General features: G+C 40.2%; 1 protein-coding gene across 6 annotated transcripts in view; it reads right to left on the reverse strand.

Annotated features, from left to right (window-relative positions):
* SAMD3 (sterile alpha motif domain containing 3) overlaps window positions 1-11395 on the reverse strand; it is a 48258-nt gene extending 36863 nt beyond the window's left edge. Inside the window, exons 1-4 of one of the 6 annotated variants that reach the window (XM_088840941.1) lie at window positions 11300-11395; window positions 10962-11061; window positions 10147-10315; window positions 7247-7354 (exon numbers count right to left, since the gene is read on the reverse strand). In XM_088840941.1, the coding sequence (XP_088697067.1) occupies window positions 7247-7354; window positions 10147-10315; window positions 10962-11040 (356 nt within the window). In that variant the 5' untranslated portion in view covers window positions 11041-11061; window positions 11300-11395. The other 5 variants (XM_088840939.1, XM_088840940.1, XM_088840937.1 and 2 more) reach the window with 5 other exon arrangements.
* Between the last annotated feature and the right edge of the window lie 3185 nt (window positions 11396-14580).

Genomic DNA, 14580 nt, shown 5'->3' on the forward strand with positions numbered 1-14580 from the left:
GATCAGGGTGCCAGCAAAGCTGGGTTCTTGGCAAATGTGCTCTTCCTGGTTTACAGAAGACTGTCTTCCTACTGTGTCCTTACATGCCAGAAAGAGAGAGAGCTGGCTCTCTGGTCTCTTTCCTTTTTATAAAAAAAAAAGTACTATTTTTTTGGCCATGACCCACAGCAAGTATGATCTTAGTTCCCTGACCAGGGATCGAATCTACACCCCCTTGCAATGGAAGCATGCAGTCCTAACCACTGCACCACCAGGGAAGTCCTGTTGGCCTCTTCGCCTCTTATAAGGACACTAATTCCACCCATGAGGAGTCCATCCTCAGGGTCTAATTACTTCCCCAAAGCCCCTCCCTCCAAATACGATCATATTGGGATTAGGGTCTCAACATATGAATTTAGGAGAGGCACAAGCATTTAATCTATTTTACACCCAGAAATGCCTTGCTGCTACTGCAAAGGATAGTCGTGAGACAACACTAGCATCACTTAGGGCACCTGTTAGAAATGCTGGATCTCAGGTCCCACTCCTGACTTACTAAATTAGAACGTGCATTGTAATAAGATTCCTGGATGATTTTTAATTATATTGGAGTTTGACAAGCACTGGTATAGGGCCCTGATATATTTAAGTTCTCCAGGAAATTCTAATGTTCAGTCACAGTTACAGAGCACTGTCCTGTCCATTGGCACAGCACAGGGCCTTCTTGCCTCTTAAACACCGCCCCTCTTCATTTCCAGCAAGTCCATTTTCTCTGCCTCGGTCTCTCACATTCCAAAAGCACGTATTCCGAATAGAATGTCCTGCTCCATTTCAGGTGCCTGTGCCTTTGCGCGTGCTGTTTGCTTTTCTGGGAATGTTCTTTTCTTCTCTTGCTCCATTTTTCTTCAGATGAAATTCAAATTATGTTTCAAATCCACCACCCACCCACCCCTGCCGCCTTCAGTTTTGAGAAGACCTCCCCCAGGGGCCTTCTCCATACTTACTTCCCTAAAAGTCTCATTTATCTTTCTTTCTGTGCTATTTCTATACCCCGTGCATTTCTATTTCTGTCTCCTTCTCAATATTGCAGTTATTAACTTCTGTATCTTTCTTGTCAGAATCTGAGTTCCCCTAGGCCAGGACAAAATTGCCCCCACTTAACCCACTGTCTATATAATATCTAGTTCATGGTGTATTTTCAGTAACTTTTGGACTGAACGAAAGAGAAGAAGAGACTAGAAATCAAGTTTACTTTGATCTCTCTGAAGACTTCCTATTAGTTAATAAGAATGAGCAGGAGTCAGAGACTTATTTATATCAGTCACAACAGCCTAGTTTTCCCTGCAATTCCTGTTTGGCTGCGTCCAGATATCCTCCACTGAAGCAAATTTCTGCTCTAACTTGATAAGCCAATGTTCCTCATTTCATCTCATTTGGGTCTCTGCTCAAGCAACATCTAGTCAAAGTCAAAAGACTGCCCTGAAAACCCTCCTGAAGCTAACATACACATGCACTTACACACACCATTTCCTCTATTTCTCCCTTTTTTTTCACCTTATCAGCGTTCATAGCACTTAAATATATTTACAATGTAATATCATAGGTATTTATTATTTCCTCACTATTAGAATGAGAACTCTGTGAGGTGGGAGGCTTGGCCTGCCCTGCTCCCCACTGTATCCTCTGTGCCTCCCAGGGCCTGGCATCCAGTAAGCACTAGCTAAATGTTTACTATGGAATGAATGAATGGACCCTGACTCAGGTAAGAAACCATTAAGTCAGCAGTCCCTAAGGTGGGTCCTGTTAATAGATGTTACACAAAGAATTCTGGGCCAGACAGAATCTGTAGGGTAGGAGATGAGGGATGTAGCACTGCACTCTTGTTTCACTGACCTGGGATTCAGCATCTAAATGTGACAATGTATCACTTGGGTGGTCTTGCTGTACTTTGAACCTCCCCTTATTATGTGATGGATAAAACACACACACAAGGGTGCTGCTCCTTATTTCAGCTGTGTATGTGGCATTGCCTACAAACAATATGTCAAGTGTGGACCTACTGATATTTGCCCTCTTGAGCATAAGCAGGTGGGTAAGATCAATCTACAGTATTTTGTAATAGCAACCAGGCCTAGAAAAAAAAGTCATCGTTAAAATAATTTAAAAACATGTATGAAATTGTGACTAATTTATAATTACACCCAAAGGCTGAAGCAAAACATCTGCACACACATATATTTAAAGTTCAGGCCAAGTGTTTTTAAAGTGGCATTTAGGAAACCTCTACCTGTTTACCTGATTTCATGCCTTCTTAGGTACCAAAAGGCAAACAAACAGTTTCAAACAGTGTAGAGGAAAAATGAAGAATGGCATTGTAAAAGAAAAAATATCTTTCTAAAGGATCGCCAACACATGCTGAGGACAGGACCTTATAAGTTTTCCATCAAGAAAGGGCATTTAAGCAATTCAGCAAAGAGCATGGGATCACCTATCACCAAAGAAAGCTGCTTTGTGTCACAGCAGCATGTGTTTCCTTGGAACTTGAAATTCATCCACTGGGACACCCACATTGTTTCAAGAGTCAAAGTCATGTGAATGTCTTGCCTCTAGAGCCTTCTTTTACTTCTTGTCTGCAAATGATCTGGATGGAAAACACATGTTCCTTTTGGGGAACATAGGAGAAATTATCACAAGAATAATGACGGCCACCTTGTGTGGGATTATAACAGCTGCCAGGTACCTTCACTGTTACGCACCTGCAGGTGGGGGTTCCCATCACACAATGTGCGGAGACCCACTGGACAACAAGTAACAGTCTGGATTCCCACCCCAGGTGTGTGAGATCCCAAACCTGGCACTCGATCCACCATCCTTTCTCACCTCATTAAAGCACATGGCTTCGTGAAACCCTTGTAGCTAAACATCAGCTTGCTAGCCTGCTATGTATGAGTGGCCCAAAAACTCCTGGGGTTTAATTTTGTTCAAAAAATGAGCATATTTAGCAGGAATTGTATCAAAAATATCTAAAGAGAAATTGATGCTATTCAAATACTTATGCTGTCTTGTAAAGGTGTGTTCAGTCTTTCATTGGACCATACATCCTCATTTCAAATAAAAAACTCCTATTTAGCCTCTGTTTGCCAGGTACTATGCCAAATGCTCTGCTCACAAGGGAAAAAGGGTATGGTTTTTGCCCAGGTATCACTTCTATGGAGGGAATCAGTTCAGTTCAGTCGCTCAGTCGTGTCCGACTCAGGAGAGTGAAAAGGTTTGCTTGAAGCTCGACATTCAGAAAACAAAGATCATGGCATCTGGTCCCATCACTTCATGGGAAATAGATGGGGAAACAGTGGAAACAGTGTCAGACTTTATTTTTTGGGGCTCCAAAATCACTGCAGATGCTGATTGCAGCCATGAAATTAAAAGACGCTTACTCCTTGGAAGGAAAGTTATGACCAACCTAGATAGCATATTAAAAAGCAGAGACATTACTTTTGCCAACCAAGGTCCATCTAGTCAAGGCTATGGTTTTTCCTGTGGTCATGTATGGATGTGAGAGTTGGACTGTGAAGAAAGCTGATCGCCGAAGAATTGATGCTTTTGAACTATGGAGGGAATACAGATTTTAAAGTGATCAGTTCCATTATCTAGTCTTATAAGTAAAGAAAGGGGTGTGTAGAGGATGCTGCTGTTGCTGCTGCTGCTAAGTCGCTTCAGTCGTGTCCAACTCTGTGTGATCCCATAGACGGCAGCCCACTAGGCTCCCCCGTCCCTGGGATTCTCCAGGCAAGAACACTGGAGTGGGTTGCCATTTCCTTCTCCAATGCATGAAAGTGAAAAGTGAAAGTGAAGTCGCTCAGTCATGTCCGACTCTTCGCGACCCCATGGACTGCAGCCCACCAGGCTCCTCCACCCATGGGATTTTCCAAGCAAGAGTACTAGAGTGGAGTGCCATTGCCTTCTCTGGTAGAGGATGCTACACAGTAGAAAAAGGGCTCCTTGCCTGAGTTGGACTATCAGTGGCGGGGCCGGGGGGCATTTCCTTCAGAAAGAGGAATTTTTGAGCAGAATCTTCAATGATGAACAGGTAGAGAAGGGAAGGGAAGAATACAGCCTGACCCAGGAACTGTGCAATAGGCTCTTAAATCAACACCTGTTGAATGAATAGCACCCTGGGCAGAAGGGCAGGAGATAGGTGATTTTTAGAAAATATTTGTTTACCTGGCTGTGCCAGGTCTTAGTTCTTAACTGTGGCATGCAGGATCCTTGATACTTGTTGCTACATGAGGATTTCTTTTTGTTGTTGTGGCATATGAACTCTGTTGCAGCATGTGGAATCCAGTTCCCCAACCAGGAATCGGATTTTAACTCACATGGCTGGATGATGGAGCCTGTCTCTGAGATAGGATGTGCGAGGGGAAAAAATCTTCTATCCCTCCCCATTCCATAGCCCTGAATAAATGGCAGAATCAGAGCAAAACTATCTAAAACAGGTACGTCTGCCTTGTCCTCATCTGCCCACACATTGCTGACTGCCCAGCAGGGGACATCTGACCTGCACTGGAACCCCCCCCCACCAATTCCTCTTCCCCAGATACTGAAAGACTGAGTCTGTTACCTGGGATGATCTGAGCTCTTTTCATGGAGAATTTCCTGGAGGCAGTGCTGTGGTGAGCCTGCCATAGGCCAGCCAGTCTGAATGGGACAGAGTGTACATGAATAGTAGGATAAATCCATCCTCAAAGGAATAAGCAAGGGCATGAAGCAGATGAGGGAAGCAAAAGACAGATGGAGATGGCCATCACGCGGCTCCGTGAGAGTGAGGGACAGCTTGACCCCTGGCTTTCCAGCACCTGTGTCTCTATCCCTGTCACTGGGTTCTAGCGAATTTGTATTTCTTACACTTAAATATACACTAAAGCAAGAAACATGAGTTCAGTTTTCGGACATGCTTAACTGTGGTGCTTGTGATGAGCAGCCAACAGGCACATAGAAGATATTTTATGATTAGAAGAAAGATATGAGACTCCGGTTTCCAAACTCTCCTATTTTTCTCCATTTCTAACACAGTTCTGTTTTTCTTTCCTCCTCCATGCCAGACATTACAAAGAATGAAAAATACCCTGAAGCACTGGTTGTGCTTTTGATCAGCCATGTGAAAAAACAGGCATAATAATCTGACTCAGCCAGCACTGCAGGACTATATAAGAATGGAATATCATCAGAGAGCTTAGGAAAAAGAAAGGACCCAGAGAACCTGTAGAAAGGGGCATCCTCATCTACTGGCAGCAAGAAGGGAGAGGAAAGAGGTCCTCAGCAAAGTGAGCTTCCTACCTGGAGCCATGCTAAGTAGACCGTGGTTCTCTGAGTGCTTTCCAGGGCTTCCTGTGCTTAGCCCTGAGCAGGTGTTATCTATCTTTAGATAATGGTTCACAGGAGCCCTGTGACAGACATATTTGTGGTTATTATTCCCATGATTTGGTTTGAATACTGATTCACAGTGGTGTCAGTGTTGGACCACTGGGGCTAATCGTTGCTCTTCCTGTCTCTACTGAACAGTCAGAGAAGGGACTGGCAACTTTTGGCAGCTTCATGAAGGGGTAGTTGAAGACCCCCGACTGACTCCACACACCTGGAACCACATCAAAAGATGGCACTGGGAATCAACAAGCACCCCTGGACAGAAAGGTGAATGAAGCCACCATTAAAACATATTTACATCTTCTGAACCACAGTTCAGACCAGGAAGACACTGGGGACCAAGCCCTACCTAGGATATTGTCTCTACCTCCTCATTCATCACCTGCAAGTGGGAGCCAATAGTGTGAAAGAAGATGGATTCTACCACTTGAAGAGCTGGAGCCTTTGAGCCCAGGGATGAGAGTGCAAGGTTGCAGGTGATGGAGAGAGAAAGAGGGCAGAGAGGACGCCCAGAGACGAAGCCCATTTGCAAGAGCTCCTGGTCAAAGGTGCCAAGCTTCCCTGCACTCACTCACGGGGCTGCTGGGGCTGGGCGGCCAGGGGCTAAGGCTGCTGCCTTTGGTCCCCTGAACTCCCGTGCCGATGGCAGTATATCCAGTGCTGAGGTGAGAACAGCCCATTTGGGAAACTAGATAGAAGCCCCTTGACTTCTCTAAATCTCAGTTTAACTCATTCACAAGAAAGAGAGAATAATACCGACCTGACAGGGCTGCTGTGTGGACTAAATGAGATGCTAATGGAAAGTGAAACTATGAAGGATGACACTCTGGCTTGACTATCGCCTGATCACATGGTGCCAGCTGACATCTCTCCTTTCCATGACAGCACACTTAAAGAAAAGCATTTGCTCAGCCACTGCAGAAAAGAACAGGTATCAGGGTGATGCCCGAACTGCACAGGGCAGGTGGCCGGGAAATGCTAGATTGGCGACCATGACTCTTGGACCGTATCTTACCTACAGGCCCCCTCAGGGCTTTTAGTGCCACATTCCCGGGTCGTCTCTCCAGATATATAGTTTCCCTCTGTTCCAGTGTAGCCCATATGTTGAAAGACTGCTGCTACTGCTGCTGCTGCTGCTAAGTCACTTCAGTCGTAGACTCTGTGTGACCCCATAGATGGAAGCCCACCAGGCTCCCCCGTCCCTGGGATTCTCCAAGCAAGAACACTGGAGTGGGTTGCCATTTCCTTCTCCAATGTGTGAAAGTGAAAAGTGAAAGTGAAGTCGCTCAGTTCTGTCCGACCCTTAGCGACCCCACGGACTGCAGCCTACCAGGCTCCTCCATCCATGGGATTTTCTAGGCAAGAGTACTGGAGTGGCTTGCCATTGCCTTGACTAAAGCTCATAAAACCCAGTGTAGGGATATAAGGAAATGTTTAACAAAGCAGTGCCTCTGTGAGGAGTGGTCAAAACTGTTAATTCAAATTAAAAAAAAAAGACTCCGCAAAAAGCTAATTCTATAAGACTAAGACACTATTTGCAGAACAAATTCCATATTTGTGGCTACTGCCAATCACTCTGGACAGTTTATGACATAAAAATCATCTTTTTCCTTAACAACATGTCCTTGAAAGACACATAATATCATCTGAAAACTTAACTTGTTCAATGCAAAGATTAAAAAAATTGACCTTCATCTCTTACCAAATATCTTCATCACTTGATTTACAAAAATCCCTTCCAGAAAAACAGTTTCCACTTATAAGTACATTTAAACATGAAACCTCATAAAAATAAAGACAAATATTATCAGTTGGCTTAAAGATGTTTAGAAGTTGTCCATCCCACCTCTGTTTCAGTACTCTGTGATCAATTAATCCATTATCAAGGTTGTCAGCGGGATAGAAAGATGGCATCTGTTTCCCACCACTGGCTGGACTGGAGGACTCTTCATCCCTGTCACCAAAATAGAAAAGGTGGGTCTAGGGTATTCAACTGTTGCTGTCATAATGACTCTGAAGGTATAAATCAGCTCAGAGTAAACACTATGTTCTGTGTCCATTCCAAGCTCCACATTAGAGTAATGACTAAGAGCATTGAAAGAAAAACCCTCTGGGGCCATCTCACTCACTACCAGTTTATACATGCCAGGAGGTGGATGATGCCAGTTCACTCATCCATCACATTTAAAAATGGTGTTATTGATAATCCTTTCCTTTAAGAAACAATGGTAATAACAGAATATACCTTTGTTGATTAACATTATTATTTGGCAAAAAAAAAAAAAAAAATGAACTCTATATCAGATCCTTTCTCTCTTCCCTGCCATCTAGGGGCACCTTTTATTATTTGTGGAATTTCATGATCTTTGAATCACTCTTCACTAACTCCCTCATCTTCTAAGTGATACAACTGAAAGAAAGGCAACTTGCTTACCACCACAAGCTACTCAGTAACAGCACCCATTACCTCAGTTTTCCAACTTTCCAACTTCCTGTCCAGTGATTTTTCTACCGGCTTCAACAAGAGCAATACAAAAAGCAACTGGATATACTCCTTCCTGTTATATATTCCTGTCATTTGCCTAAGTCTGAGTCTGATGCCAAGTATCCTGTCCATATGTGGCCTGCAAATTTTTTTCAAAGTAACATACCATGCAACTGTTAGCCGTTAAATGAAACACTAAAGTTAGAACCCATCTGTAAACTCTGATCTAGGCTGCCACTTTATAAACTCTTCAGAGGGAGTCTTAAGCATCATTTATTCTACCCACTTCATTTTACAGTTGAAAGTAAGAAAAGTCAAGCAAATCTCCAAGGTTAGATGAGTAGCTAGTATCAGAACAGAGATCTGTAATCCAGGTTTAATACCTAGTTTCTGGGTTCTGTTTACTACATAAAATTTCCCATCTTTATTAAGAACTTATTAAAATTATTTAACTAAAAAAATAGCATATTCTTATACATTTTTTTCTATTACTATGACTCCCACATGACAATATATTTGTCAAGTGCCTACATATTTGTCAAGAAGCAAATATAGCCGATAAATATTTTAACTAACTATAACCTATAAACCTACTTGAAATTGTGATTTTGCACCAGAATAATTGAATTTGAATGTAAAACAACACAAACCTTAGAATCAACTATTTACTGGGTAGAATGAAGAATCCCCACTCAGCCCCTGGAAAACCAATGTTCTAAGTCATGGTTACATTTCAAAATGGCTTTATAAACCACATTAATAATGCTTAATATTTAACAAAAGACTATATTTTAGTGTGGGAGAAGGAGGAGCTATTTTCTCAGAGATTATGATACTCTGAACATCAGTGTGATTAACATGGAATTAAGCATGTATTATTTTTCACAACCTGCAGATGAAGCAAAAGGAGTGTCAACATTTAATTCAATCAATCCAAGTCAGTGGTAGGACCAGGAATGATGCCCAGACTTCCTGGCAGTCCAGTTAGTTCTCATTTACTAGAGAACATTATAAACTGCTTTGCAGTGGGAAAAAAGGCTGTCAGTTTTCTTCCAAGCTGTGTCTAAGGCAACATCAAGATTCCAGTCAACTGAGGGGAACTTCCAGCTCAAGAGTCCAATTCATCCAAGAATGCTGGGAAATTACTTTGAGCTCTATATGAGGTTTACTCCCTCCCTATGGTGCAGAGGAGTAAAGGCATACAATGGGAACTGCATCAAAAGTCACATATCTTTTACACAGACGTGTCAAAACAACATTTAGAAGAAATTCCTTGAATAAATCAAATGGTAGACTCTCCAGACCAAATGTGGGCTAGTCCTTCAAGCTGACCTAATCCCCCTCCTTGTCCCAAATATCCAAATTCTCTAGAAATCAAATTACCTAAGTTAGAGCTCTCTAACATTGCATTGCTTACAAAAAAGCAAGACAGAAACATAGAGTTTTACAGATATACTGAAAAAAAAACTAAAGTAAAAACATGGAATGGATTTCATCAAACATCATAACCTTATTTTTAAAATTAGTGAATAATCAGAATGCAGTAGTTATTTAAATGTAGAAATCTGGCAAATTTTTCAAATATTGAAAAGCCAAATCATAAGGCCTGAAATGATACTGGGGCATAGATTATAAAGTGAATTTTTTAATTTTATAATTTTTGTTATCATTCCTTTTTATGGCAGAAGTCAATGATTAAAAAAAAAAATTAAAACCTCAAAACTATCACAAATTTTTCTACAAGACTTCTGTGGGATGTTACCATGGCATTCAGTGGCTCCAAGAACACTCTTGAAAGCCAGTGCAGCAAAAATCTTTAGCAAATTATATTATGAAGGCCTCTAGAAAAGAATATAAATTAGTTACTATAAGGAATGCTGGACAAATAAGTAAATACATACATAAATAGCTTTGGGGAAAGCAAAGAAGCAGAAAAAGATGCCTTCCTCAAGTCTTAACTTTAAGACCTAAACTCAGGAGTTCATTTCTGCTTGTGTTATATTTTAACTGCTTGTTACAGAGATTTCTACACAAGAACCTCAGGCTTATAGGTCTTCCCTAACAACTGGAGTTAAGAGTTTAAAAACCTGGTGCCTTAAAAGAAAAAATATCTTGATTCATAAAACTTTGCAAAAACTGTTACTGTACACACAAGCTGAAAATGGTCACAATTTTCAACAAAGTTTAAACTCCATACACCATGCTACAGTCATCTTAGGGAAAGCACAGAATCAAAAATAAGGGCATTCATGAACACTTACTCTGCTTGTGTGATCAGGGCTGTTTCTCCAGGGGACTTCAGCTCTTGACTCTTCTGCTTATATTTTTTAATTAAATCCATTAGAACAGCCTGGTGCCCAATTTTCTTTACCAGTTGCTGAACCATCCGATCATTAAGTGCTAGGAGAGCAGCCCCACTTACTTCTTCCTCTGGGAAAAAGAGAAAAAATCTCTACCTGTCTACTGGGTAAAATACCGTAAAACATGGCACCCTGACCAGGCAGAATTATCTCTCATGTTAAAAAGAGCATCTAAACTTGTGCTCTGCAGTTATAAAATTATCTGTGTTTTTGCAAAAATAGAACACTAATATTGCGTAATTCCAAATGCATGTCTGCTCCTAAGAAAGTACTGCAACATGGAGTCACAATAAAATTTTTTACATCCACATTAATGCCTCCCCTCTTCTGATTCTAACATTGTTTTCACAAGGAAAAAAAATCTTTTTGGAAAAGTTTTCTTAATGTACCTCCCAGGCAGTAATCAATACTTGTAAATCCAACACTATACAGAGCTGATTAAAAAGGCACATCCTGGACAAAAGCAATATTAAATGTATATATCAAATACGTAATTTAAGTAACTCAAGATTTATTTTGAGTTCTTTTTGAAATAATTTTCTCATGGATACTAGGTCAAAGGCAAACTCTGCTACAGCCGGTAAAGAAATGAAAGTTTCCTACTGTAGCAACTCCACATCAACGTTCACATGCATTAGGAAAAAAGAAATCAATGACAGAGGACACTCAATATCTCAACTGCTCAATTAACATTTTTGAAAGTATAAACAACTCACCTTGAAACCTATGTACTAGCTCTCCTAAGTTTTTCTCCACCAGCCAACTGCAGACCTGATCAACTGACCAAGTTTCCATGACTGTATCCTGTAAATACACCTGTAGAATAAAAAGAGGAGTCTTCAGTTTTTCTTTCTGACTGTTCTTCTGTTTAATTTTAGCAATCAGCAGTCTAAGCCTTTCCTTTGCAGATTCTTTGAGACTCTCAATACTAAGCTTCCTTAAAATTATTGTTTTTCGAATACACATCTAAAAGTTGCTAATAAAACAAATACCCGTTTTGAAAATGAGACCAGTTTGAACCTATTTTTTAGTCTCATTTCTCAAATTTCTTCACCTTCTCCTACTTTTTTTCCACAGGCATCCCTCAGGTTTACTAACAGACAGCTAGAGACATACAATGGTACTCAATCCTGTACCATTAACACCCAGGTTTCTTCACAAAGAAAAGAAAGGTGTGAAATTCACCACTACTAGGCTTATCAGGAAGTGGTTGACATTTACAAAAGGGGTGGGCAGGGGAGGAAGGGAGGAAGGATGGAAGGATCAGATAAAAGCCTGACAGAGACACTTAGTAAAGCCAGACTGATTAACCCCTTGCAGCTCCCAATCCAGGAGAGAGAGCTTACAACTGCTTCTAATTGCTTCATTTTCGCAAGAGGACCAAGTAGGAGCCAAATTCTCAAGAGAGTCTGAATGTTTCCTTCCTTTCAATATTCTTACATATTCCACTCAGTTCTAGAACTTTATTGAAGACCATTATGATTCATAAAATAACTAGTACAAGCTAGCACATTGAAAACCTAAAAAAAATTAGTTGGTAGATTCAAAATGGGAAAATGATTCAATATGTCACTAATTCTAACTGAAAGAGATATATTGTTTGCAAGATATATTCTTTAACTATTCAATTATATGGTCACTATTCTTTTCTAACCATTTGAAAACTTAAAACAAGTATGCCTATTGCAATAATTTTTCTAATTTCCCTTAGGCAGACCTTCCTGTTTTTTGTTTTTGTTTTTTAATAGTTCAATCCAAATGACTTAATGGACTGGAGAGAAACTGAAAAAACTTAAAACATTTAAATCATTTTAAAATTACTTTTGATTTCATCTTTTTTTTTTTTTTAGTTTTAAAAAATTTATTGGAGTATATTTGATTTTTTTTTATTGGAGGCTAATTATTTTACAATATTATATTGGTTGGTTTTGCCGTACATTGACATGAATCCGCCCCGGGTGTACATGAGTTCCCCCTCCTGAACCCCGCTCCCACCTCCCTCTTCCCTTTATCCTCCCTCTGGGTCATCCCCACACACCAGCCCCGAGCATCCTGTAACATGCATCGACCCTGAACTGGTGATTCGTTTCACATATGACAACATACATGTTTCACTGCCATTCTCCCAAATCATCCCACCCTCACCCTCTCCCATAGAGTCCCCAAGACTGTTCTATACAATAGACCAGTTGATTTCATCTTTCAACCAGACGATACAGATTTCTTTGTACAGTAAGACATTGACTCTCCTATAAAAACAGAGGGAAAAGCTAATCTTACCAAAATGGAATCCCAAGGAAAGATAAAAAGAGTCATAAAATCATGTATTTAAATTTTATTGCTAGAAGTTCTCCAAATAAATATTATTGTATTTTTTCATTTTTGTGTATTTGAATAAGTTACAATTTCCAGCAGTTAGAATGGTGGCAAGGAAGAACCTGATTCCCTTTCATTCTTGACAATCTGAAAAGATAACAGACTTCAAAAATAATTTTCTAAAAAACAAGAACACTTCAAAGGAATAAACCACATTCCCATAAGTATTCATGAATACCGAGTTAGAAAATTGAAAACAAGGGTTAAATGTAGAAGAACATCTTTCCAAATTACAGCAGTGGATTTAATTTGCTACGACAACAGTAGCCACAGAACTCCTCCCCTAGGCTAAGCAGCAATAGCAGGGTGTGAAAAGTCATTATTTGCGAGACTCTGGTGTAAATTAAAAATCACACCTTCCTGTCACACTTCTGGCTTCCTTGTGAAGAGTAGGGCTTAGAAAAAAAAATAGAAAAGAAAGAAACAAGACAATTCTATAAACTTCAAGATTAAAAGGTATGCAGAGCAGAAGATACTGCCCTGCAGCCATCAATGGATAAAAGGAAATTTGAAAATAGAATGAATCCTTGAAAATCCCCTCATATTTTTTAATTCCTAGATTCTGCAAAATCTATTTCTGGGAAAACAGAATAGTTAATAATAAGTTTAAAATTCAGTTCAGTTCAGTTCAGTCGCTCAGTCGTGTCCGACTCTTTGCGACCCCATGAATCACAGCACGCCAGGCCTCCCTGTCCATCACCAAATCCCGGAGTTCACTCAAACTCATGTCCATCGAGTCGGTGATGCCATCCAGCCATCTCATTCTCTGTCTTCCCTTTCTCCTCCTGCCCCCAATCCTTCCCAGCATCAGACACTTTTCCAGTGAGTCAGTTCGTCGCATGAGGTGGCCAAAGTATTGCAGTTTCAGCTTTAGCATCAGTCCTTCCAATGAACACCCAGGATTGATCTCCTTTAGAATAGACTGGTTGGATCTCCTTGCAGTCCAAGGGACTCTCAAGAGTCTTCTCCAGCACCACAGTTCAAAAGCATCAATTCTTTGGCAATCAGCCTTCTTCACAGTCCAACTCTCACATCCATACATGACCACTGGAAAAACCATAACCTTGACTAGACGGACCTTTGTTGGCAAAGTAATGTCTCTGTTTTCTCTGTTTTTTGAATGTTTCATAAAATATACTATCACTGCCTAGACAATGTAACATCTTTAAGTACAAACATTACAAGTTCCTCTCACATAAATAATGGATATATTATTTATGATCTTATGCACCATAAAGGAATAAAAGATATATCAAGGAGAAAAGGCATATCCAGCAGCTTTATTGCATGTCCAGTATTGTCAGAAACATCTGAATATCTTAAAATGTGAGTGCAAGTATGATCATTAATTATTATAAGACACAATAGTAAAAAAAAAATTAATAATAGTATTCTGTTGGGATACTCCAGCCAAATAATTCTCATTATTTGATTACATTATATTTCAATTAAATAAATTGATATTAAATATTAAAGAATCTCATCTAACTGAAGCGAGGAAGAAGTAAGACTTTAGCTAAAGCAACCTAAATGTGGGCAAGTGTTATTTAATAAACTTGTTAAAACTCCAGAGGAAAATAATACTGCAAACCATGGATGTGGTTTATAATCTTCAAGAACAATGTAACATATAACAATATCAGCCACAAATAAACACTTTTTAAGAAAATGAAAAAACATTTGTCTCTTTCCCTTCTGTTTGCATTTTTACTTTTATTTTCCTGTTATGCCCTGAGTCTGGTCCCCCCATACTGGTAGAATAAGACACTCGCAGCAACGCAAAAGCAAGAATGGGGTTTATTTCTAGCTCGAGCTAGGGCTCATGCCTCCTCCAGCGCAGTGGAGTGTGGACAAGAGCCCCGAGCCCAGGTCACAGCGGTTTTTATAGTCTCAGATTACATAAGCACCTATTTTTGTTCAAAAGATCAAGCTGGCAGAAACTCATTGGCCAGTTCATGT

This window comes from Moschus berezovskii, chromosome 10 (assembly GCF_049115385.1).
Source record: "Moschus berezovskii isolate FMDL1 chromosome 10, NW_MosBer_1.0, whole genome shotgun sequence".
Lineage (NCBI taxonomy): Eukaryota > Metazoa > Chordata > Mammalia > Artiodactyla > Moschidae > Moschus > Moschus berezovskii.